The sequence below is a fragment of the Tachysurus fulvidraco genome, chromosome 18, assembly GCF_022655615.1.
Source record: "Tachysurus fulvidraco isolate hzauxx_2018 chromosome 18, HZAU_PFXX_2.0, whole genome shotgun sequence".
Classification (NCBI taxonomy): Eukaryota; Metazoa; Chordata; class Actinopteri; order Siluriformes; family Bagridae; genus Tachysurus; species Tachysurus fulvidraco.
In genome coordinates this window covers 20956250-20979687 of record NC_062535.1, presented here as the reverse complement: position 1 = coordinate 20979687, position 23438 = coordinate 20956250, and the positions used below count along the sequence as shown (strand labels likewise).

The window sequence follows — 23438 nt, the reverse complement described above, 5'->3', positions numbered from 1 at the left end:
GGGAGGGAGGAAGTGAGGGAGAGGGAGGGAACAAATTAATTTATGAATAATTCAGTTGAATAAATCAGTGTTTTTGTAATCCATTTTTCTTCAATTCAGACACTTGTAAAAATATGCTGCAATACGAAGAACAGTTAAGCAGAACATACTGTATGTTTAGAAAATATTAAATGTAAACACACACACACACACATCTGTAAACTATAGTTTTATTTTTACTACATTTTCTCATACGTTTTAGTTTGTGTCACATATTAACCTTAAAAATGTTATATATTATTTTAGTGATTGCTTAGGACATCAATACCATAAAAACAAGTTAGAGTAAGCAAATGCACACAAAACAGACATTAAACGAGCAATATTATTAATTGTTGAAAGGCAGACAAATAATAGTTGCAAATAATAAGAAGTGCTATGACAATGGTAAGGAAAACGTTAATATCCGAAACTGCCATAAATCGTTTCTACGTACTTTAGACAGGAAGTGACGCCATTTAGCACATGCACGGAACCGATCGTGTTGCTTTACTAATCGAGTAGCGACAAGCTTATCAAATGGAAAATGTAAAAAAACATGTTTTTCAATAACATGAAAAATTCAGAACCATGAACAGTGACAGTTCTGCAAGACTGTAAATATTGATCAGTGAATATTTATTATGATATTGAGTGAGTTTAATGTCAGATAAATACTGAAAACAGCAGGAACATAAAACATAATATTTATGTTAATTCAATACCTTGTCAACAATATTGCTGTAATGATGCGTCATAAGGCTGATGATCCATTTGCAGCTTTTATTGAACAATCTTGTAAGCAACAGGCAAAGGTCAAAGATGGCAAACACAATAATGTGGCGGAGGCAGAAATCGTAGTCAGGATTACAGGCAGAAGGTCAGGGCAGGCAAATCAATAAACCAAAGACAGAAACAGAGTAGCAAAAAATGGAACTAGAGACAAACAGGTAAACGCTCAGAATAATCGCAATGGCTGATCGAGACTTCGCACTGGCGTCAAGTTCAAGTTCAGGCTCTATAGGAAGTGGGTGATTGGAAGCAGGTGGTGGTGCAATCAGTTCCAGTAAGAGGATTATGGGAAACACAGTCCGAAAATGACTAATACTCCGGAGACAGTTCTCTGTGTTGGTGCTCGGGAGGCGAGTCAGGCGCTTCAACCGTGACAGTTGCATACCTCATTATAAGGGTCACAGCTCTGTATCACAGAAAATTACAAAAACAGAGATTTAAAGACAAGAAAACCTGGACTGTAGTTTTTGTAAATTATTTATAAGGATTTCCAACTTGTTTAGAGCAGCCGTTGTAAAATATTTTCATCTTATTTAATGATTCCTGGATAAATGTTAAATAAGTAAAAAAAGCACAAGACACAGACAGATATCAGTGGTTATGTATAAATATATATAGGCTTGGTCGAATTATTGCTAGGGACAATTGAGTGTTCCCTGGATTTTGGTAGGAACATGTCCCTACCATCCCTACCCAAATCGACGCCCTTGTCTGACAAGCTTGAAAAGGGCTGTTTCACCTTGTTTCAATGAAACATGATAGGACACAGTGTGTTTATGTCAGAAACCTCGAAAAAAATCTTTTTTACATTATTTTATGGTAAATAATATAAAATATAATAGCTCATGTTAAAGGCCAATATGTTGATAAGAATATGATTTACACTTGAAAATCTGATTGTGTGTGGTATGATCATTTTCATGCAATCTTAGGTATCAGCATGTGTTTTGAGTGAATCCCTGCATGCATGTACAAAAGTGTTTCTCAGGAGCTGAAACGCCGTTTGCCGCAGTCTCAGCGCTCTAGCACCTTTCTTTAATGCTTTTTCCTGAAACCTTACATAAGCACACATCTGACAAGCTTGAAATGGGCTGTTTCACCTTGTTTCCATGAAACATGATAGGACACAGTGTGTTTATGTCAGGAATCTCGGAAAAAAGCTTTTTTACATTATTTTATGGTAAATAATATAAAATATAATAGCTCGTTAAATACAAATGAACTATTTAATGATTTTTTTATTGCAAAAGGCTTTCACTTTTCAAAAACAAAATGAATGATACACAGATTATAAAGATGAAAAAGTGCATTTCAGTATTTTTGTCCTTCAGTAAATATATATTTATACCATCATATACTGTTGCAAGTTTGACGTCTTCTGCAGAAGGGTTTTGCTGCTTTAAGCCGTCAGTTTCTGCAGTACCACCCTAGTTAGACGTGCAATTCCCAACGGGATATAATGGAGCCATCTGTGTGCAACACAAAGTCAGTGTAATTGCAGTCCTCTCGCAGTAAGGGAGAGCCGTTTTCCATAACATGAGGGCATGTGCAGAACTCAGGCTCCATCGAGCTCCTGTGCTTGTTTAGGGTGCAGAGGAAGCTCTGGTGGTCTAGTTGGTGGTTCAGCTGCCAAGCTCTACTACCTTCCTGGATGGCACCATTGATGTCCTGGCAGGGTTCAAGCTTGGTGTCAGGACTGGCCCTGTCTGCAGCATTGGTGTGGATGTGAAGCTTGTGTGGTGGAGGTGACTGTGCTTCCTGCATGTCTGAAGGTGCAAGGTTCTGCTTGGTGTTGTATTCTCCACGGAAAGTATGTTGCCACCGCTTGTAGCAAACCACACCAAGAACCAGCAGCAACAGGAAAAGAGCTCCACTTACAAGCCCACCCACAATGATGCACAGGGTGTATTCGTTCAGTGGCTCCTGGGCCGGGAAGGTGAACAGGAGTCGCTGCTTATTGCCAGGCACTGCAGTGGTAGAGATCTTGGGATTAAGATGGAGCACAGGGGTGGTAGGAGGCTTAATGGTGATGGAAACAGGAGCTAATAAAAGAAGGAGGGAGGAGGGGAAGGAGGGTGGAACGGAGGAGGTTTAGACAAAGAAAAATAGAATGTTAATTCCAAATACATCCAGATATTTATCACATGAACTTGTCTAATCTTATCTAATGCAGTGAATGTTAACTTTATTACATTAAGCTACGTTCTGTATCTACTGCAGCAGTTCGAGTTTTAGGTCTCAAGTAAATAAAAAAAATTAAAATGAAAAATCGTCGCCTGTTTCTAGAGATTATAGATAATTGTCTAATTATTGTTAAAAGCCAAATTTAACCAATTAGCTGTGAAAAACACCAAAAGAATACAATATAAATACATAAATTATTTTTGTAGGCATCAGTAGAACTTTTTGAATATTGATGCAGGGCTATGTACAGTAAACTATTTTCTTTGGTGACTAATTTGTTAGGTTTCAATAATACTTTCATTTAATACTGCAGTTCTCAGGTGTCTCAGGCTTGCTGATTGTGGATATATACAATCACATTTAAATATAAGTCTAATATTAAACTTACATTTTTGTGTTATATTAATCTTTGTATAATGTTACATTTTTGTTCTATGTTTATGTTCTGTAAAGCTGCTTTGAGACGATGTCCATTGTTAAAAGCCCTTTACAAATAAAATCGAATTCAATTGAATTAGACCAATGCCAAAATATTTACACTGTGTCACATCAAATAGTCCTAAATATGATGACATCAGATGTAAAAAGTTTAAAATTAAAGCTTGCTTATAAAACATCTAAACTCTCAGAATTCACAATTGCTGTGTGAATCTCAACGATAGACAGCTACGTGTTTGATGTATACAAATCATTTCAGTTTCTAAACAGATAACAGCTGTAAAAATGTCCACAATGCTATTACACCAGTCAGAAGAACTTTAAAGAAAAAGAAAAAAAAAAAAACTTTAAAACTCACAGAGAACGCTGAGGGTGGTGAAGGCTCTTTCGATGCCCAAAGGAAAAGTTGTCGCCTTGCACTTATAGTCGCCAACATCTGAGAATCTTAAATCATTCAGAATGATGGTGGAATCATGGATGGAAGGCTTGCGGTAGACCATACGGTGTTCATACTCAGGCTGGATTGAGATGCCTAAATTGGGGTTGTAGACGGCCACGGTGACCCAGCCAGACGGCAGGCGCCTCTCCCATGAGGACTGCGTCAGACTCTGGCCGACGTCCAGTTGAATCCTGCAGCTCAGAACCGCACTCATCCCCAGCTCACCATTTATCTTGGGGGGCACCAGCACCTGAAATCCAGACACACCTAAGGCAGAGGCATTAACCAATGATTAGATATTATTCACCTATTATTTATAATCATTTGATTATATGTGGCTAATTTAGCCACAGTGGTTGTAAGCCAGTGACTTCTGTGCCGGTCCCAAACCTGGAAAAAAATGAGGGTAGTGTCAGGAAGGGGTTCCAAATATAAACATGCAAATCGCAAATGGGAATTCCAAAATGGGATTGTTCAAAGCCCAGGTTAACAACGACCGCCACCGGTGCTGATGATCTATAGGGTGCTGGCAAAAATTGGGCCACTGTTGGTCGAGGAAGAAGATGGGGAGAAGGGTTCGTAGACAGAGAGAGAAGAGGAAAGGCAAGTGTATAGGTCTGACAATAGACACCCTTATTGTTAGTACAATGACAGGGAAAGGTACACACCAGAAAGAGCTGGTGGACATGATGGAGAGAAGGAAGGCAGATATACTGTGTGTACAGGAGACCAGGTGGAAGGGGAGCAACGTACGTAGTATGCTTGCCAATATTAGGAAAAGCAGCTACATTAATCCCTCTCCACTGCTATTCTCTTTCTACCCGTCCCAAGGCATCCAGAAATTGTACCAGCTCCAATTGCTTCCTTGTCATGAAGATTTTGGAACTCCGCTGAGATGAGGCAGACTCTGTGAGGATCCTGAGGCATCTAGAGATCTACCAGCTCCAGTTAGACTCTGCGATACTAAAGAGGAGATGTGAACTCCATGTGGTCTTTTGCATCAATAAAACATTTATCAGACTGTATATATATAATCACACCTCCAGTGTCACCCAGATGAGGATGAGGTTCCCCTTTGAGTCTGGTTCCTCTCAAGGTTCCTTCCTTTACCATCTAAGGGGGTTTTTCCTCCCCACAGTCACCTGAGTCACCACAGACTTGCTCATTTAGGATAAATACAAAGACATTTAAATATATCTAATATTAATCTTGAATTTTGTATTATATTAATCTTTATATCATTCTTTATATTAACCTTTTGTTCTATGTTTATGTTCTGTAAAGCTGCTTTGAGACAATGTCACTTGTAAAAAGCGCCTTACAAATAAACTTGAATTGAATTATTGGACGGGGAAACAAACTGATTTATTATGGTGTGGATAGGAAAAGAAATGGGGTAGGAGTGATTCTAAAAGATGAGTGTCAGACAGGGTCATCAGTTTGTAGTTAGAAATTAAAGGGATGATATTGAATGCGGTCAGTGGTTATGATCCACAAGTAGGCTGTGAGTTAGAAGAGAAGAGAAAGATGAGGTGATGGAGAGTTATTACCAGATGGGAGAGAGTAGTGATTGGCGCAGACTTCTACAGACATGTTGGTGAGGGGAACAGAAATAATGAGGAGGTGATGGACAGGTTTGGTGTTAAGGAAAGGAACCCAGAGAGACAGATGGTGGTGGACTTAGCTAAGCATATGGAAATGGATGTAGTTAACACTTATTTCCAGAAGAGAGAGGAACATAGAGTTATATATAAGAGTGTAGGTAGGAGTACGCAGGTAGACTACATTCTATATAAACGAGGCAATCTGAGAGAGATTAATGACTGCAAAGTGGTGGTCAGAGAGAGTGAAGAGGGATGCGACGAAGGCCAAACAGATATGCCAGGTTACACACAAGGGAAGGTGAGAAAGATTAGTGAGAGATAGAGAAGGAAAGGATGTGCAACAGATAAGGGTGATTAAACATAGAGATGAGAAGGTGCTAACAGGTGAGGAGAGTGTGCAGAAAAGATGGAAGGGGTATTTTGAAGAGCTGATGAATGAGGGGGAAGAGTAGAGCAGGAAATAGCAAAGATTATAAAGGATGAGGTGAGGAAGGATCTGAGGAGAATCAAGAGTGAAAGTCTGTTGGTCCAGGTGACATACCTGTGGAGGTGTGGAAGTATCTAGGAGAGAGCAGTGGAGTTTCTATCTAGATTGTTCAACAGGATTTTTGAGAGTGAGAAGATGCCTGAAGAATGAAGGAGAAGTGTTGTAGTGTCGATCTTTAAGAACAAGGGTGATGTGCAAAGTTGTAGAGAGACTAGATTGAGATGGTTTGGACATGTACAGAGGAGGGAGATGATTATATTGGTACAGTTGCATGAACAAAGATTTAAACAGCTTAACTTTTAACTGCAATGATAATAGACTGCATAGTGAACATGGCTGTATCATGGCTGTAAAACATGGTTCTACTGTAATTATACCAGCAAGTAAATCCATAAATCTTCCATAAAACACAAGCAAACATGATGTTAAATAGTTATTGTTAGCTACCCTGCCAATTTTAGCAAGACAGGCTTTTTAATATTTCAGCCTTGGCTAATACTGTTAAACTTGTTCCATCTCAAAGAAATAAATAAAGGCTAGTTGGGTTGTTATATAAATCTAATATAATGCTGGCAGTTCCAATTCTAGCTGGTATAAGAAATTACAGATAACTGCACCCAAATTCCATTCCAAGATACACATCTAAAAGAGTTCATTCCTAAAAAGGCTTATAAGGTAATATGTTTATAAGGTAATATGTTTAGGACTCTAAACATATAAACTTGATTCAATCGTTAGTATGGGAGCGGCAGCAGGACATCAAGGATCAATACGAACAAAGGGTCTACATGACTGCAGTTACCATGTAAAGTGACCATTTGGTTGATAACAACTGTAACAATATCAAGACAAGGTGTACGTGACCTTGATTAACATTTAAAGACATCCGGCTAGACAACAAGGTGTAGCCCAGCCATTTGGGAGACACTCAGTTCTTACGCTCAATACATTTTCAAAGCGGAACCTCATTTAAACTACAAAAAGGAAAAACAATATAAAATGCTTGAGCAGGATTTGCTCTGGGTTCTTACTGACTCTGATGAACCAAAGTACATGTATTTTGTCACTACTATACTGAAATAAACTTCTTGTTCTTCATTAAGATCTTCACCATCAGCGTCTTATTTTTACACATTTTTTATTTCTTACACTGGGTTATAACCTAGGTTATGAATTTGTTTCACACTTTTTGTGCATTTTTCCTAATCAGCATTACAGCAAAAATCAGAATCAGGTTTATTGGCCAAGTGTGTTGACACACAAGGAATTTGGTTGTTTGTATAACAATAATGTCTTTTAAAAAAAACATTTATAAATCTTTAACCTGGTTTTTCCTTCATAGCCTCTTTAGCTTGTGATCAGAAACAAAAAATGTTTCAGCGTTCGTCATTGTTATATAATGACTTTACAATGTTATATCATATCTTCTAATATGTTACAATTTCTATAGTAACATAACTCATTTATAGTATGGAAGATGCTCTACTATTAACTATTAACTATGTAGTTTATATCCTCGGAGTAACACATGGCTACAAACACATACTGTAACATAGTAACTTTTAAAATAAAGACACCTACCGCATGCGATGCCGAAGAGAATCAGCAGTGTAAAATAAGTGTCCGGTTGATTAGTAATAATCATGAGATAACGGGCAGTTTTTCCAAACGCCATCTTAACGCCGCTCCCCTCAATCACACTTTGTACCTGAGCAATAAGCGCCTGTAGCACTGGACTGTACCACTGTGCACGATAAAACGGGGGTGTGCGAGTTCGAGAATTAGAACGATAGCGCGCGCGTCTACCGAATCAGAACCAGGTTTAGCGACCTGATGATGACACACACAAGGAATTTGGTTCCAGCTGTTTGTGACTCTGAAAAGTACAGATATAAATAACATACATTTAGCTTGGATTACACAAGACAAGACAGACGATGTGAGACAATATAGACAGTAGGAGTATTAAATACGAAACGGGTGCCATTTTGGTCCGCAGCATTTGATGAGCTGCATAAGGCACAAAAATGTCCCAAAATGTGCTTACAAAGCTTAAAGTTATTCATTGAAGTGTTCTTGTTAACATGATATATAATAAAGACACTATTCTTAAAGAATAAGATAGAGAGGGAAAACTCATTTTTATATATTTTTTAACATTATTAATGCAAATAAAATTATATTTCAGATAGAATGCATGTATGCTAGGTGAGGAACCTGACCGCATGGGAGACATGCGGCCATTTTGGGATGATATTTACCACCCCGTCACATACCACCCCGTCACATACCACCCTGTCACATGTTTTTATTGTGACGGGGTGGTAAGGAATGTGACGGGGTGGTTCAGCTTCCCATTTGAATGTGAAGATGTGTGAAATCAAGGATTCTGATATAGGTTAATATTTTGTATCTGTTAACCCTGTTTTGTTTATTCATTCACTCACTATGTCACACAACCACTATGTCACACAATCACTATGTCACACAATCACTCAATCACTATGTCACACAATCACTATGTCACTCAATCACTATGTCACACAATCACTCAATCACTATGTCACACAATCACTATGTCACTCAATCACTCTCTTTTTCACTCACTCTCTCACTCACTATGTCACTCACTCACTCACTCACTCACTCACTCAACCACTCACCCACTCACTCACCCACTCATTCACTCACTCACTCACTCACTCACTCACTCACTCACTCACTCACTCACTCACTCACTCACTCACTCAACCACTCACCCACTCACTCACCCACTCACCCACTCATTCACTCACCCACTCACTCACTCACTCACTCACTCACTCACTCACCCACTCACTATCTGTGTTTAATGAAGAATGTTACATTTGATAACTTTGCAGATAGATCTGTCTCCATAATGGCTCCATTAAGTGCTGCTGAGAGACAACGGCGATGCCGTGCACGTCGGGATGCTGATCCTGAGAGGAAGCAAAAATATCTAAAGAGTGAGTGTCAGAGATGGAGACGGGACATAGAGCAAGGAAAAAAGAAGAACATTAGTGATCTATGTGAAAGAGGCAAGCATCAGCTGCATAAAAAGTGGAGGAAGCAGAACAAGAAGATAAAAGAGAAAGCAAGACGAGGTCTAAAGTGTGGAACAAGGAACTTTTTTGAGGCAAGCCATGGCAAGGGGTCCCCTGACAGTTTTGGGGGAACCTTGAAAAGAACAGCGGACAAGCTGGTGACCAACGGCTGCGACATACCCGATGCCCATGAGCTATATAAGGCCCTAACTGAAATATCTACAACTGTTAAGTTGTTTTATGTATCATCTGAAGCTGTTGAGCAGGCAATGGAAAAGATGAAAGGCAAGATTCCACCAGTGCCATCCAGAATGAAAACCTACCAAGTGGTCACATCCACTCCAGGAGAAATCCTTTACCGGGAAATAAGTTGTATGTGCTCCACGCAAAAGCAGCTGAGATGTCAATGCTTCACAACAAATCATTTTACTTTTAACATGACAGCCCAAAAGGTGCCAACAGAAGCAATTGCTTGGGAAAGTGGAGATCTCATTGGAAGTGGTGCATGCTTAAATATGACAATGACCTTTATCCTGGGATCATCATGGAGACAGATGAAACGCATGCCCTGGTAAAGTGTATGCACCGTGTAGGTGTCAACAGGTTCTTCTGGCCTCCAAAAGATGACTTGATGTGGTATCTCTTCGATGATGTGCTCGAAATCACTCAAGCACCACGGCCTGTGACATCCCGCCACATGGAAATCCAAAGGGATGTGGATGCGACTCTCCCAGTCACTGTAATGATGCTCTTTTTTTAGTTTTTCAGAGCATGACCAAAGTTTTCCATTAAATTTCCAATGTTAATGTTTCCCCTCCCCGTTTTATAAAGTTTATAAGAAGCATACCATAGAGATACACACTTTGTCCATTCAAGCCTGTCACAGTGAACCACTCCGTGGCATCAGTTACCACCCCGTCACGGGGCCATTTTGTTAAAAATGTATGTAAAAGAAAATAAATTTTACATAAATTAATGTTGAATGATGTTCTTGTCGTGTGGACTAATCAAATAAATGTAACTTTATTTGTATTTTTTAAGTGTATTTGTTTTTTAAGTACAAACAATGAGGCCATTGAAATGTCAAATTCATATTTCAAGATTAAAAAACTAAGAATAATTATTTAAATTAAATTACAGACTTTCTATTGATGGTTTCCAAAAAAGGGAAATTTTACTATTAGGAAAACATTAGATTTTAAAAATATATTTCTTGTTTTACTACTCTTATGGCATACATGTTGTCTGTGACAGGGTGGTAAAAAAAAGACTCCCTTGCCAGAATAAAATTGATAATATTATTAAGGATTTTGTGCCTGAGGTGGGAAAATATGTTTTTTGGAGGATTAACATAATATTTAAAGTTGTAAGTAAAAAAAAAGTTTGTTCTTAATGAAAATGTGGACAACTGCAAAGTGGAAATGGCACCCGTTTCGTAGAATGACCCATATGACAGATCGTGCGTGTGTTCACGGTGTGTGTGTGTGTGTGTGTGTGTGTGTGTGTGTGTGTGTGTGTGTGTGTGTGTGTGTGTGTGTGTGTGTGTGTGTGTGGTGTGTGGTTGTGCACTTTGGATGGGTTAAATGCAGAGAACGATTTCTGAGTATAGGTCGCTACTTAGCCGTATGTCACGTGTAATGGAGGGTAAAAATATTACATGATGCATAAATGGGAACAGTGCCATCTGTATGACAAAAGGTTTTTATCATGTGGAATAGGGCCAGCCCACAGCAGAGGTAACCAGACATGATGTGGGGAAGGTGCACGTTTTAAACACGCTGAGAATTATCAGTTTATGTGTTCGTTTATATTGAGTTGTGTTTTATGTAGAACTGATTAATTCTCCATGCAGTTGTCCTTATTTCACACTCCATATCTCCATTGTGTAGTGTGCAGTGTGTAGTGTGCAGTGTGTAGTGTGCAGTGTGTAGTGTGCAGTGTGTAGTGTGCAGTGAAAAAAGTAAAGTTGGTTTTATATTTACACATTCGGACTTCCGGTTTCAATAACTTTCTAATTTAATGTGCAATAAAGTAATTTTTGGTTAATTCTATTCAGCGACAGGATTCTCAATCTACTACATTTTTCACAATCGAGCATTAGTTGCATACTTACTGGTGAACATCCACTCAGTATCCAACGTAGTGGCTATAACAAGATAGGGACCGTCTAAAAAGTTGTCATTTTTTTTCATTGTGTGCAAACAGACAGCTACATTTTAGCCTACAGATGATACTACAGATGTATCAGCAAATATCACTCACATTATGTCTTCTAATGCATATAGGTTTTTCTATAACAACAATAAAAATTGGATTATAATAACTGTGTTTGAAATCATGTTTAGGAAATGAAAAAAAGAATGACCGTACATGAATTGTTATTTGGTAACAATCCAGACAAGTGGAATATCTCCTGGAATCTCCTGAACATAATTAAATGTTTGTTTGGTTGGTTGGTTGGTTTTTTGTTTGTTTGTTTATTTAGTTTGTTTATTTATTTATTTGCTTCAAAATGAACAAGAACTGTGATATGTGACTATGATATAGGATATATTTCAGTAGGTTTGGAAAGCATGGGTCGACTGCTCCAAATCAAGTTGGAACATCTTGTTTGGACCCTACAGAACACACTGCAGCGCATGTCTTGCTGTTTTATTTACCTCTGTTTCTCTGGTTTTAAGTGTGATAAAGACTTGACAGTGTAACAGCATTCTACATGTGGTCAATGAAAAGAAAGGCTAAACTTTTACGTGTCCCTGTTGTGTGACATCTTCATTTAATATTAAACTCTCATAATATCACAATTTATGTGTATTCATTGTTTATAGTCCTGCAAAAATATCACTGTCAATGGTACTAATTCTGTCAGATTATAGACAAGTACTCAGAAATCATGACAGCAAACAGGATGTTTATTTTGAGTGAACACTTTCAAAAACATTCTTCAAGATGGTTTATAAATAATTTGCGCTTTACATATATATTCAGTTTGTACCATCACTGTGTTTTATGGGTTTCTTCAATGATGCATCATCCAGTTCATTAACTTTTGAAAGGAAGGACCCAGTGCTGCAGTGCAAGTTGTAAAATATTTGTTTGACCAGAAAGAACATACTACAAGTCTTTAATGTGCTATTATTTACTCTAGATCAGTGGTCACTAACAGGCGGACTGCAGTCCGGGTCCGGACCCAGAAGCTGTCCAATACGGACCCGGACCTACGGCCAAAACAAAAAGTTATGCTTTAAAACTTGACAGGGCCCTTCTATTTTTCAGGCGCAGCTTTTGCAACCTTTATGGTAAAGGTAGTGGAAACACACAGACCAATTGCATGCGAGTTAAGCCATCCCACATGATACCACTCAGCCAATCAAGTCAACACTGCGACTCAACAGTGCAAGACAGATGAGAGAGAATTAGAGTAAAGTTACACAGGAAATAAAGATAGTTATACACGTAGAAAACAAAGGGAGAAAAACAGACGAGTGTGACAGAGAAAGGGAGAATAAAGAACAAATGCCGCTCTCCAAAAAAAAAAAGAAAAGTAGACAGTGAAAATAGAGCATTTAATCCAGAATATACAGACTCATTTCTGTTCACACTTCCCATTTCACACTAAACCAGTGTGTCTCATATGTGGCACTTATTAAAAGTGGCAATGTGAAAAGCCATTATGAGACAAAACAAAACGGTTTTGAACAAACATATCCACTTAAATCTGAAGACAACGTCTCTGAGACAGCTTTCCCAGTTCTGAGGAAAGTAGCCCTATACATCCTGACCATGTTTGGCTCTACATACAACTGTGAGGCAGCTTTCTCTACAATGAACATACTCAAAACTAAATATCGTTCCAAGCTCACTAATGAGCAGCTCTGCATGTGTATGAGAACGGCCCTGACTCCATTCAAGCCCAGGTTTCAAATCCTGGCAAGCCAAGCTAGAGCTCAGTTCTCTCACTGAGCAAAAAGTGGGATATAAAAGGGAGAGTTATTTTATATTTTATATTTTCTCTTATTTTGAAATGTAGCCCTACTTTTATTTATTTAATGAGAGAATGTTATACATATCTACAATCATACATATGTTCAGTTCTATGTTACGTGACCATAAATATTGTCAAAAGGTTTTAGAATTGTACTGAATTTATTTGATTTGACAGTCAGGTATTGATTGCCTGCAGATGTTGATACAACTACTAGGCTACTTAAATATATATCACACTAACTAGTTAGACATTATGATCTTCCAGACCTTTGCTTCAAGAAATTTTCTCTTACTGGACCTCTTTCAATTTTAGTTGAATACCTCTGCTCTAGATATTTAACTTCTACAATCATTGTTTTCTTTGGGTTTCTTGCAGTTATGTAAATGTCTTTTGAAGGAAGACACTGACTTACCCAGTAAACATTGTATAATATTCATTTTACATTAAATAACACACAACACTTCAGCAACATTGTACTGTACTACAGAAAAATGTAAAATGTTTAGCTCAATTAAAAGAACATACTACAACTCTTTATTGTGAGAGTTGTTGCTTTATGCTCCCAGCGTCTTGCATTGGTTTCTTCATTGGCACCTGAAACAGTTCAGTAGGTCTGGAAAAAAAACAGATCAAGTCATCCAAGGAAGATTGCAAATTGCTTATTTGGTCTTTGAGACAAATAAGACTGAAGAGTGTACATATATTTGCCTTTTATGTTTTTGTAATTTTGTGTAATACAGAGCTGTGATCCTTATAATGAGGTATGTAATATTGTTGACAAGGTGTTGAATTAACATAAATATTATGTTTTATGTTTCTGCTGTTCTCAGTATTTATCTGACATTAAACTCACTCAATATCATAATAAATATTCTCAGATCAATATTTACAGTCTTGCAGAACTGTCACTGTCCATGGTCCTGAACTTTTCATGTTATTGAAAAACATGTTTTTTACATTTTTCATTTGATAAGACTAAATGCATTGCTTTTTATAGTTGCACTAAAACAAACTCATTATAGCCTACCTACCACAGCACAAATATTTGTTAATGGAAACACTTTCATAGCTTTTAAGCAAGCCTTGATAATGTGATTAAGCAGGTGAATGGCATTTTTGGCCATTGTGTCAATGAAGTTTTTAGATGCAAATCAGCATGCTTTGCTGAAATATGAACATATGCATGTGGGCACCAGCAGACAAGATGAGTTACCAGGGCGCCCAGTTTATAAAATGGGCCCTCTTTAACTGCTATAGTTGAGAATTCTTTGCTACAATTTGATTGGATGCCAATGGACTAACACAAACAAATGTCCAGTGATATCAGATAAGGAAGCAAGACAACTACCAGACATCTAGCCTGACCAAAAAAGGCGATCCGAGCACCCAGGAGAGGGCTTTTTAACTGGTCCAAAAGATTCACCTTTTTTTTTTTTTTTACCCAAATTCTCATTTTACTTTCAGTCTAAGGCCCTTTGACCTACAGATGCAGCATACAATTTTGCAGGCCATGCAGTATTTTTTTCATTGCATGTCTAGTGTTTAACTTAATCTTAATCTTTTCTTTTCGTGTTATAACTGTGTCTTTCTTGTGTTGGTAATCACAAACCAAATCTCAAAACCCTTTAGATAAACCATCTGATTTCCTTACTCCAATGCACATAATTTTTCTTATTGTATGACCCATTTGTATGACCCATATTCCTTAGCTGGTGCCCCGAGGTAAAAGGACAGAGAGGTCATCTGACACACATATATGCACCTGAGTTGAAGAGGGACCAAATCCACCGTGCCTCTAGTGTCTTGTGTATACCACACAATTGGTACCCGTGTGATGACTGCATATCTTTGTAACAATATGAGTAAATTGCTGTAATATTTTGATAATAATGGTAATGAATATCTGTCATTAACTTTAATTGGGAATTTATAAATCAAATCTAAAATAATTCTTATTTTTATTTATTCATTTTTTAATAACCTTAAGAGAAACAGATAAATCTAAAACTTATGCTTGTACTGTTGGAGGGGAACACGAATGCATCATGCTGTCAATCACTGAGTGAACCCCCTTTTTTAATCGTAAACTTCAGAGAAACAAATTTGATAATGTGCCATGGGCTTTTTACGTCTATAATTGTGTATTGTGTAAATATGTCTATATCTGTCATTACATGGACCAGAACAGCACGAAAACAATGTGGATTAACAAACTGGCCCTCTTCACTGTCAAGTTGCCCATCCCTGCTTTAAACTTAACCATAAACTCTGGCAGATTATTTAAATTAGCTGGATATAGTTGGAATTGGCCCTAACATTGTTTAATGAGGATCGAAAAGGAGCCATGACTCCAGCTGATATCTGGACAGTTCTTTTGCAGAATGAGAGAGCTCAAAGAGGATGATGCTGTTTATGTAGCACAGATTGAGTCAGGGCTGAGGTGCAGATGGGGCTGGTCCTGGCTGAAGTTTGAGACCAAAACAGAGGTTAAAGGAGTGCAGCACAGCTTTCTGCTGTCACAGTGGATTTAAAAAAAAAAAATTACAGCAACAAAGGTTCTCATGCCCTCTTGGCACACTGCCAAACCGAGGTGCCCCGGCAAAAAGTGTGCATTATAATGACTACAGCCAGTGTCCTTCCGGTCCCATCCCAAAGTGCAGTTGCTCCTAAGGGCCCTGAAGCTATGAGAGAGCAAGTTTGGGTACCTGTACATACATTTCAGAGAGTTGCTAATGCAGAGGTGTGTATTGACTAAATAGCCTTTCAGGTTTTTGGGTCACTAAATTATAAAGTGATAGGCTACTTGAAATTTGCCATAGTAAATAGTCAGGAGATAGCAATGTGGGATAAACATCTAGAGATCAACTACATCAAATACATATTTAAAATACATAGAGGCTACAACTAGCTTTACAATAACATTTCACAAATATTAAACCATACAGTTACAGGTTTGTAATAAAAATTTTAATGATGAAATCTAATTTTTAATCTTTTAATCTTTTTTTTGTCTAGGCTATGGTTCTCGCTACTCTTGCAGAACATTCACTTTCTTTTACCTTTGCCCCAGTGATGGTGAAGCTGACCCAAGCTCTGGCTGCAGACAAAGTAGCACTGAGTGGATTGAGGCTGTCACGCACATCAGCAGCTTACAGGTTCCAAGGCACTCAAATTGTACAGAGAAAAATTATTTCCAATAAATTTTGGTAAAAATAGGATTAATAAAGGTGCTTTTTTCACTTAAAGCAAATGTTGTCTTTTCCCTTCATCTTCATGTCAGAGTGCTTAATTTTGTTCTCAATTTTTCTTGGGGGGGGGGGGGTATTTTGAACCTTGTCACCTTTTTCACCTCTTGTGAGTTTGCAGGTATGTAAAATAACTAACAACGAGGACATTCCTGAACACGCATGGCCATATATGAGGGAGATGTTTGAAATAATCTGCGTCAAAAGAATTCCTGGCGAATGCCTTGCGAATTGTGTCAACCCAAAAAACACTCCACCCTACCTCACCTACATCAGTGCCTGCCTTTCGTAACACTCTTGTGGTTGATGAACACAAATATCCATCAGCACACTCCAATATATATATATATATATATATATATATATATATATATATATATATATATATATATATATATATATATATATATATATAGAGAGAGAGAGAGAGAGAGAGAGAGAGAGAGAGAGAGAGAGTATAAAAACATGACGTCCAGTTACCAGCATGACACTAAACAGGTAGTAGTATCGCCGACTTTTTACTTAAGTACATGTCAGAGCCCAAACTTCTTTACTTTAACTTGAGTAAAAGAGTGTAGTCACTACTTCGACTTTTACTGGAGTCTTTTAAAAAAATGAGTATCTGTACTTCTACTTGAGTAAAGGATGTGTACTTTTGCCACCTCTGCTGCCTAGAGGCCTGTGGTCTCCAGTTCTTCTGTACTGTGTAAATAATAAACTCCTTTTCCCTCTGTGCAGAACATGCTGCGAGCAACCACTAAAGCATTGTGATCATTCAGACAAAGCACGAGCTCTAATGGGTACGTGGGCCACCATTGAGTTAGCAAAAGCCGTCGAGAAAGGTTACTAAATATTAAAACTGTTTGAAGTCTGGTATTTTCCTGAAAGATCCGAAAACCTCTTTAGAGACTACATTAAAATGTTTCTCAAGACAGAGCAGGAAAGTTCACGGTATCCATCCTGGGTAGTCGATGAATCCATAAAACGTGAATCCATTCAAAATTATGAGTGTAATGAGGGAAATAAATTGGCTGAAAATAACATTAACGTTAACCCTGCCAAAAGATCTGTGGCTAAACTAGCACTGAATTCATTGTGGGGCAAGATGTGCCAAAGACCGGATAAATCAAACACAACTCTGATCAGAGATCCTGCAGAATTTTTAAACTTCATATTCTCAGGTGTTTACAACATTAGTCACTTCTATTTTTTGTCCGATGAGGTCGCTCTTGTGCAGTGGCGTTATGTGGACGATAGGATGATTAAACCGGGAGCACATTTTTAACAACAGTTTTACAACGCAGCATATTTTTTAATAATAAGGCAGAAGTACTGCAACAGAAAAAACAACACAACAAACAACACAAAAAAACAACAGAAAAAACAAAAAGCCAGACTTGGTTTTCGGTAAAAGGCAGACTTGTTTTCGGGGAAATGAGGGGGGTCACGGGGTGATTCTATAGAGTCAGGGAAAAAACCCAGACGGGTCAGGTGGATTGACGTAAGAAGGTATAGACACACCTAGAGGTGCCAGGGTATATATTGAGGAGATTCCTTTGGAGGGCGCGATCTTGCTCCTGCTTGATTGCTTTTTTGTGTTCGAACTCTTTGGGGTGGTATGAGGATGCACTGTTTGGGTTTGGCAGAGGCTGATCAGCACCAATAAAGAGTTTTGCTCATTCTCATCCAGATCTGGAAAGTCATATTATTCAAATTCAAATAGTATTAAGTACAAAGTTTAAAGTGTGATTATTTAATTAGTATTAAATATTAATAGGAATTAAGTATTACTAATTAAGTATTATTAATTAGTATTAAGTATAATTATTTTAGCATTAAGTGTGAAAGACTATTATTGACGTATCTATTATCGACTATTCATTTGGCTGTAATTCACCCCTGCGATATGTACACTTGGAGGGGGGCTCTCCAAAATTTCCGACAACAATCTAAAATTAAAAGAGGGCTAGTAAGAGAAAATTTCTTGAAGCGAAGGTCTGGAAGATCATAATGTCTAACTAGTTAGTGTGATATATATTTAAGTAGCCTAGTAGTTGTATCAACATCTGCAAGCAATCAATACCTGATTGTCAAATCAAATAAATTCAGTAGAATTCAAAAACCTTTTGACAATATTTATGGTCACGTAACATAGAACTGAACATATGTACAGTATGATTGTAGATATGTATAATATTCTCTCATTAAATAAATAAAAGTAGGGCTACATTTCAAAATAAGAGAAGATAAATAAAATGTGAAAATTGTTTATGTTTAAATAAAGTGCTTAACTCTCCCTTTTATATCCCACTTTTTGCTCAGTGAGAGAACTGAGCTCTAGCTTGGCTTGCCAGGATTTGAAACCTGGGCTTGAATGGAGTCAGGGCCGTTTTCATACACATGCGGAGCTGCTCATTAGTGAGCTTGGAACGATATTTAGTTTTGAGTATGTTCATTGTAGAGAAAGCTGCCTAGCAGTTGTATGTAGAGCCAAACATGGTCAGGATGTATAGGGCTACTTTCCTCAGACCTGGGAAAGCTGTCTCAGGGACGTTGTCTTCAGATTTAAGTGGATATGTTTGTTCAAAACCGTTTTGTTTTGTCTCATAATGGCGTTTCACATTGCCACTTTTAATAAATGCCACATATGAGACACACTGGTTTCTGTGAACAGAAATGAGTCTGTATATTCTGGATTAAATGCTCTATTTTCGCTGTCTACTTTTCTTTTTTTGGAGAGCGGCATTTGTTCTTTATTCTCCCTTTCTCTGTCTCACTTGTCTGTTTCTCTCCCTTTCTCTGTCTCACTTGTCTGTTTCTCTCCCTTTGTTTTCTGCGTGTGTTGCTATCTTTCCTCCATGTGTAACTTTACTCTAATTCTCTCTCATCTGTCTTGCACTGTTGAGTCACAGTGTTTACTTCAGGAATGCATGAACGTGATTGGCTGAGTGGTATCATGTGGGATGGCTTAACTCGCATGCAATTGGTCTGTGTGTTTCCACTATCTTTACCGTAAAGGTTGCAAAAGCTGCACCTAAAAAATAGAAGCGCCCCGTCAAGTTTTAAAGCATAACCTTTTGTTTTGGCCGTAGGTCCGGGTCCGTATTGGACAGCTACTGGGTCCGGACCCGGACCGCAGTCCGCCTGTTAGTGACCTCTGATCTAAACCATATACATTCATTCATTCATTTACTACCTCTTATCCGAACTTCTCGGGTCACGGGGAGCCTGTGCCTATATCAGGCGTCATCGGGCATCAAGGCAGGATACACCCTGGACGGAGTACCAACCCATCGCAGGGCACACACACACACACACTCACCATATACAGTATACTGCAATTATTAAAGTAAATTATTTTCTGAAGAAAAGGCAATATTTTAAAGAGAATCTTATATTAGAACTCTTGAAACACAATATAAAATGTATTAAACAGTAAACCTTGCACCCAAATGAGCAATATGTTTAACGCGCTGAGGTAAACGGAAAGGGTGCCTGCAACATATTTACTATAGAATTGATTAAATTTATTTACATTAATGTAATTTAATATATAAGTGTATTTTTATTATAAGTTTAAGCAATAGTCTATGATGTTTGCTGATTATGAATCAACCACCACGGGCGTCGGAAATAAATAAAAAGTGGGCGTGTCCTGTCCCACACACATATAATGGCTCTGATGCCCATGAATTTCAGGAAGCAGCAGCGTGGTCAATGTTGTAGGTAATTTATTAGAGCATTCTTCAAACAGAATGGTTTCGACTGGCGGCGCTCTGAAAAGAAATATAAAAAAAGACACATGCGCTGAATAGAGATGGTAAAAGTGGGTGGGTCCAATATTATTGGTTTTAATAAGTGGGTGGGTCCTGTTCCACGCACATATAATGGTTCCGACGCCCATGACCACAGGTATCGGATTTTGATTGGTCAAGCACCAACAAATCCAAAATATCGGATCGGTGCATCCCTAGTTTTCAATTTTATGCCTTATAACCACCCTGGTCTTACTGTCACGATGTGACATGGTGAAACAAAGGCAAGTGAGGATCCAAATGCAGTTCTACTAATTTAATAAACAAAACAGAAACAGGCAGGCAAAACAGGTCATAACACTGAACAGGACAGGGAACAGGAATAAACAAGAGAAAACACTAAACACCAACAACGACTCACACCAGGGGAATGAACAAACAGTGTATATATAGGTGTAGCGATTTTGGCTCGCGAAGCAAGGTAAAAATTTATAAGCAACTATAACGTGTTATAGTGACTTCCAAATATTTTAACCTAAGTTGAAATTAACGGTACTGGAATTAACGTTACGCTTATTTGGTCTGTTCGTCCGGCGAACAGGCCATGTACCTTTATTAATTCTATGAAGGCGGTATCTTCCCGGCCAAGAAAGATTCGCTCTCCTTTTACTGTATACCGTAATTTAAATTAAATTAACTTAATAGAGCATGTAGTTCAGACCAGATATTGCAGGTACCTTAATTTGTGAGCGATACTCAGAGACAAATCACCTGTGGCTCAAAATTATGACATTTAATGAATGAGACAAACACAACATAAAACTAACTACACAAACAAAAAAAAAGAAATAGGGAAAACGAAAATGAAAATAAAAGAAAAGCAAAAGAAATTAAAATTGGGGAAAGGGAGGAAGAGACTGGAAAGAAGAAACTAGAGATAGGAAGGAAAGGAATGGCAAGCTTAGACTTCAAAATTAAATCACACCCTAACTGGGAAATCGTCACAGAAACTTAAATTCACCTTAAGATTCAATGAAAGATTCCTACTTAAAATTACGCATCTAAATTGGTTGGTAAAGGAAACGGTTACTTGCATTGGCTTACTGCACAAGAGTCCGGATGCAACAGAGAAATCTCTGAAAAGTCAGTTAGGGTGGGGTCAGACGTTCTTCCAAGTTCTCCTGAAGATCAGAGTAGTTGTTGTTCTTGGAAGTGAAGCCTCCTGGAACTTCTTTGAAGGAAGATGGAGTCGTCTTGAAGCTGTTCTGGAAGTCTGACCACGGATTAGTGGTGTTTCTGACAATTTAAAGGTCGCGAACTCCACCCATCTTTGGGAAGATGACCAATACTTCGGTCAGGATTTTGAAGGGAAAAACTCCCTTTGTTTCAGGTGTCTGTGGGCGTGGTTTAGCTATCAAACTTTTAGATGACTTTAAAATTTTATCCAAGGTGTATTAAGACGGTATGGTGCCTTTCGTGCTCAAATAAAATACACCAGTGCTTGAAAAATGAGTAACCGATAATTTTGTGGTCATTTGGATACTAAACATGAAGGGTAATGACGGTATGAAGGCAGCGGTACATTACATACATAGATCATTAATCAAGGCAAAGATAAAGGCAAAGAAACAAAAATGAAACATAAACAAGATGCACTTTCATTAGGGAAGTAAAAAGAAAACGATAGCTTCGTATACATTCTGACATCAGACCTTAAAATGGCATACGGCATTAGAACAGGTATACATTAACATGCCATGATCAGTAAGATATGATGATAGAGTATAACGGATTTTAAAATACAATGTTGTTTTCTGACACATGAATAAAATACACCCTTGTCAGGAAATTAAGGAGCAAATAATTTTAAGTCAGGCAAGCCTTAAAGAAGAAACACATTACAAAAAGGGTTATAAGAATGAGAACCTTAGAGTACCTTATCTTGGGTTTTATTAGTAAACGGAATGTCTCATTGTGTTGTGTGTGTGTGTGTGTGTTCTTGTTCTCCTATCCTGGTGGGGACTTCGACCTGAATGCACACTGACTCATGGGGACCCATGTCACCGTGGGGACCTGAATTGAGGTCCCCACCGGCAAAGCCATACAAGCACCTCCCAAACAGTGTCTAGACATGCCCAGTGAGGTTTTCTCTGAAGTCCCCATGGGGTCAAATTTCAAGACCAAATCTGTGTGACTGTGTAATCTATGCGCCCCTAGAGGTCACACACGGTACTGCCGTCCCCAGCGTTACATTGTTCTGGAAGTGTGTGTCACGTCCTTCCCACTCTCTAGCGCCAACTATCGGTCAGTAATAAAATATAAATGTAATGTATTTACACAATAGATTATTATACTATTTACTCATAAATGTATATTAATTTATAAAATTAACTAAATTAAGTGCATTTACTGTTGCTGCACCAGAATGAAACTTCTGGGAACACTGAGCCACAAATTATGTTACTAAGCAAATTATTTTTGTTAGATTACATGAAATATAATAGATCTGTTAAAACTGAAGCCTTTTATGTAATTTATGGTGAATCTGTCTATATTCAAACACTCATTCTTAATGGTAATAGGAAATTAATCAAAAAGAAGTTGGCCAACTCCAGGTCTTTCAATCCTAATTTTGCATGGATTGTTGAATGCCAGGGAATCTACATTAATTAATTGTCAATTTAGGTTAAAAATAATTTAATGTCATTTAGTTAATGGAATATATTATTATTATTAGTAGTAGTAATTTATTATAATTTTATTAAATCATAATAATTAAATGTTAATACACTTTTTCCCACTTTCTGGCTGAGCCTTTCTGCTTACATAAAACAAAGTTCACAAAGATTTTACTTTAAACAGATCACTAATAAACTTCACAGAATTTTTTTAACAAACCACCAGGCCTTGATAATATACAATCATTGTACCTATACTTGGCAGCTGATATTTTAACTCTGCTGGATTATCGTTTTGATATCTCTCTACAATATATACAAATGGTGTTTATGTATATATGGTGTAAGTCCACCACTTACGATGGAAATATGCTATGACGACCCCATTGTAAGTCAAAAATATCGTAAATTAAAGATGGTACTATGACTTTTCGGTTTCATGCTGATTTATAATTTTAATTTTCTGCTCTAAACTGATGGTTTTTCTCTTCTTTTTTTGTACAACCAGCACTAGACATACTTGGGCATTTGCAAGACATGCTTTTATCACTTGAATTGCTTTTTGAAACCATAAACCAGTTTATGGTCGCTGACCACTAGGGGATGAGCCAGAAACAAGCTTCGTTGTAGCTTTTAAGCATTAAATCCTCTAAATACACGGTTAAACTTATTTTTCTAGTAAAGCTTATACTCTCAAGATTTTTTTAAGCCCAAACACAAAGCATAATATGATTCATAGCCGTCA

General features: G+C 37.7%; 1 protein-coding gene across 4 annotated transcripts; it reads right to left on the bottom strand.

Moving 5' to 3' along the window:
* Positions 1-786: 786 nt before the first annotated feature.
* Positions 787-7699, bottom strand: LOC113634888 (nectin-3-like protein). 4 transcript variants are annotated; one of them, XR_007138384.1, is made up of 5 exons: positions 7544-7691; positions 6017-6173; positions 3791-4138; positions 2159-2852; positions 787-1216 (listed from the first exon to the last, which is right to left on the bottom strand). XR_007138384.1 is itself a non-coding variant. In XM_027134072.2 (3 exons), exons 1-3 carry the CDS (start codon positions 7635-7637, stop codon positions 2242-2244), a joined length of 1053 nt encoding a protein of 350 aa, XP_026989873.2. In that variant the 5' UTR covers positions 7638-7699; the 3' UTR covers positions 2031-2241. The 4 variants fall into 4 exon arrangements, 1 of the variants encoding a protein (XP_026989873.2); XR_007138385.1 differs by having other exon boundaries at positions 6017-6101; positions 7544-7685; XR_003438665.2 differs by lacking the exon at positions 6017-6173 and having other exon boundaries at positions 7544-7699.
* Positions 7700-23438: the final 15739 nt, after the last annotated feature.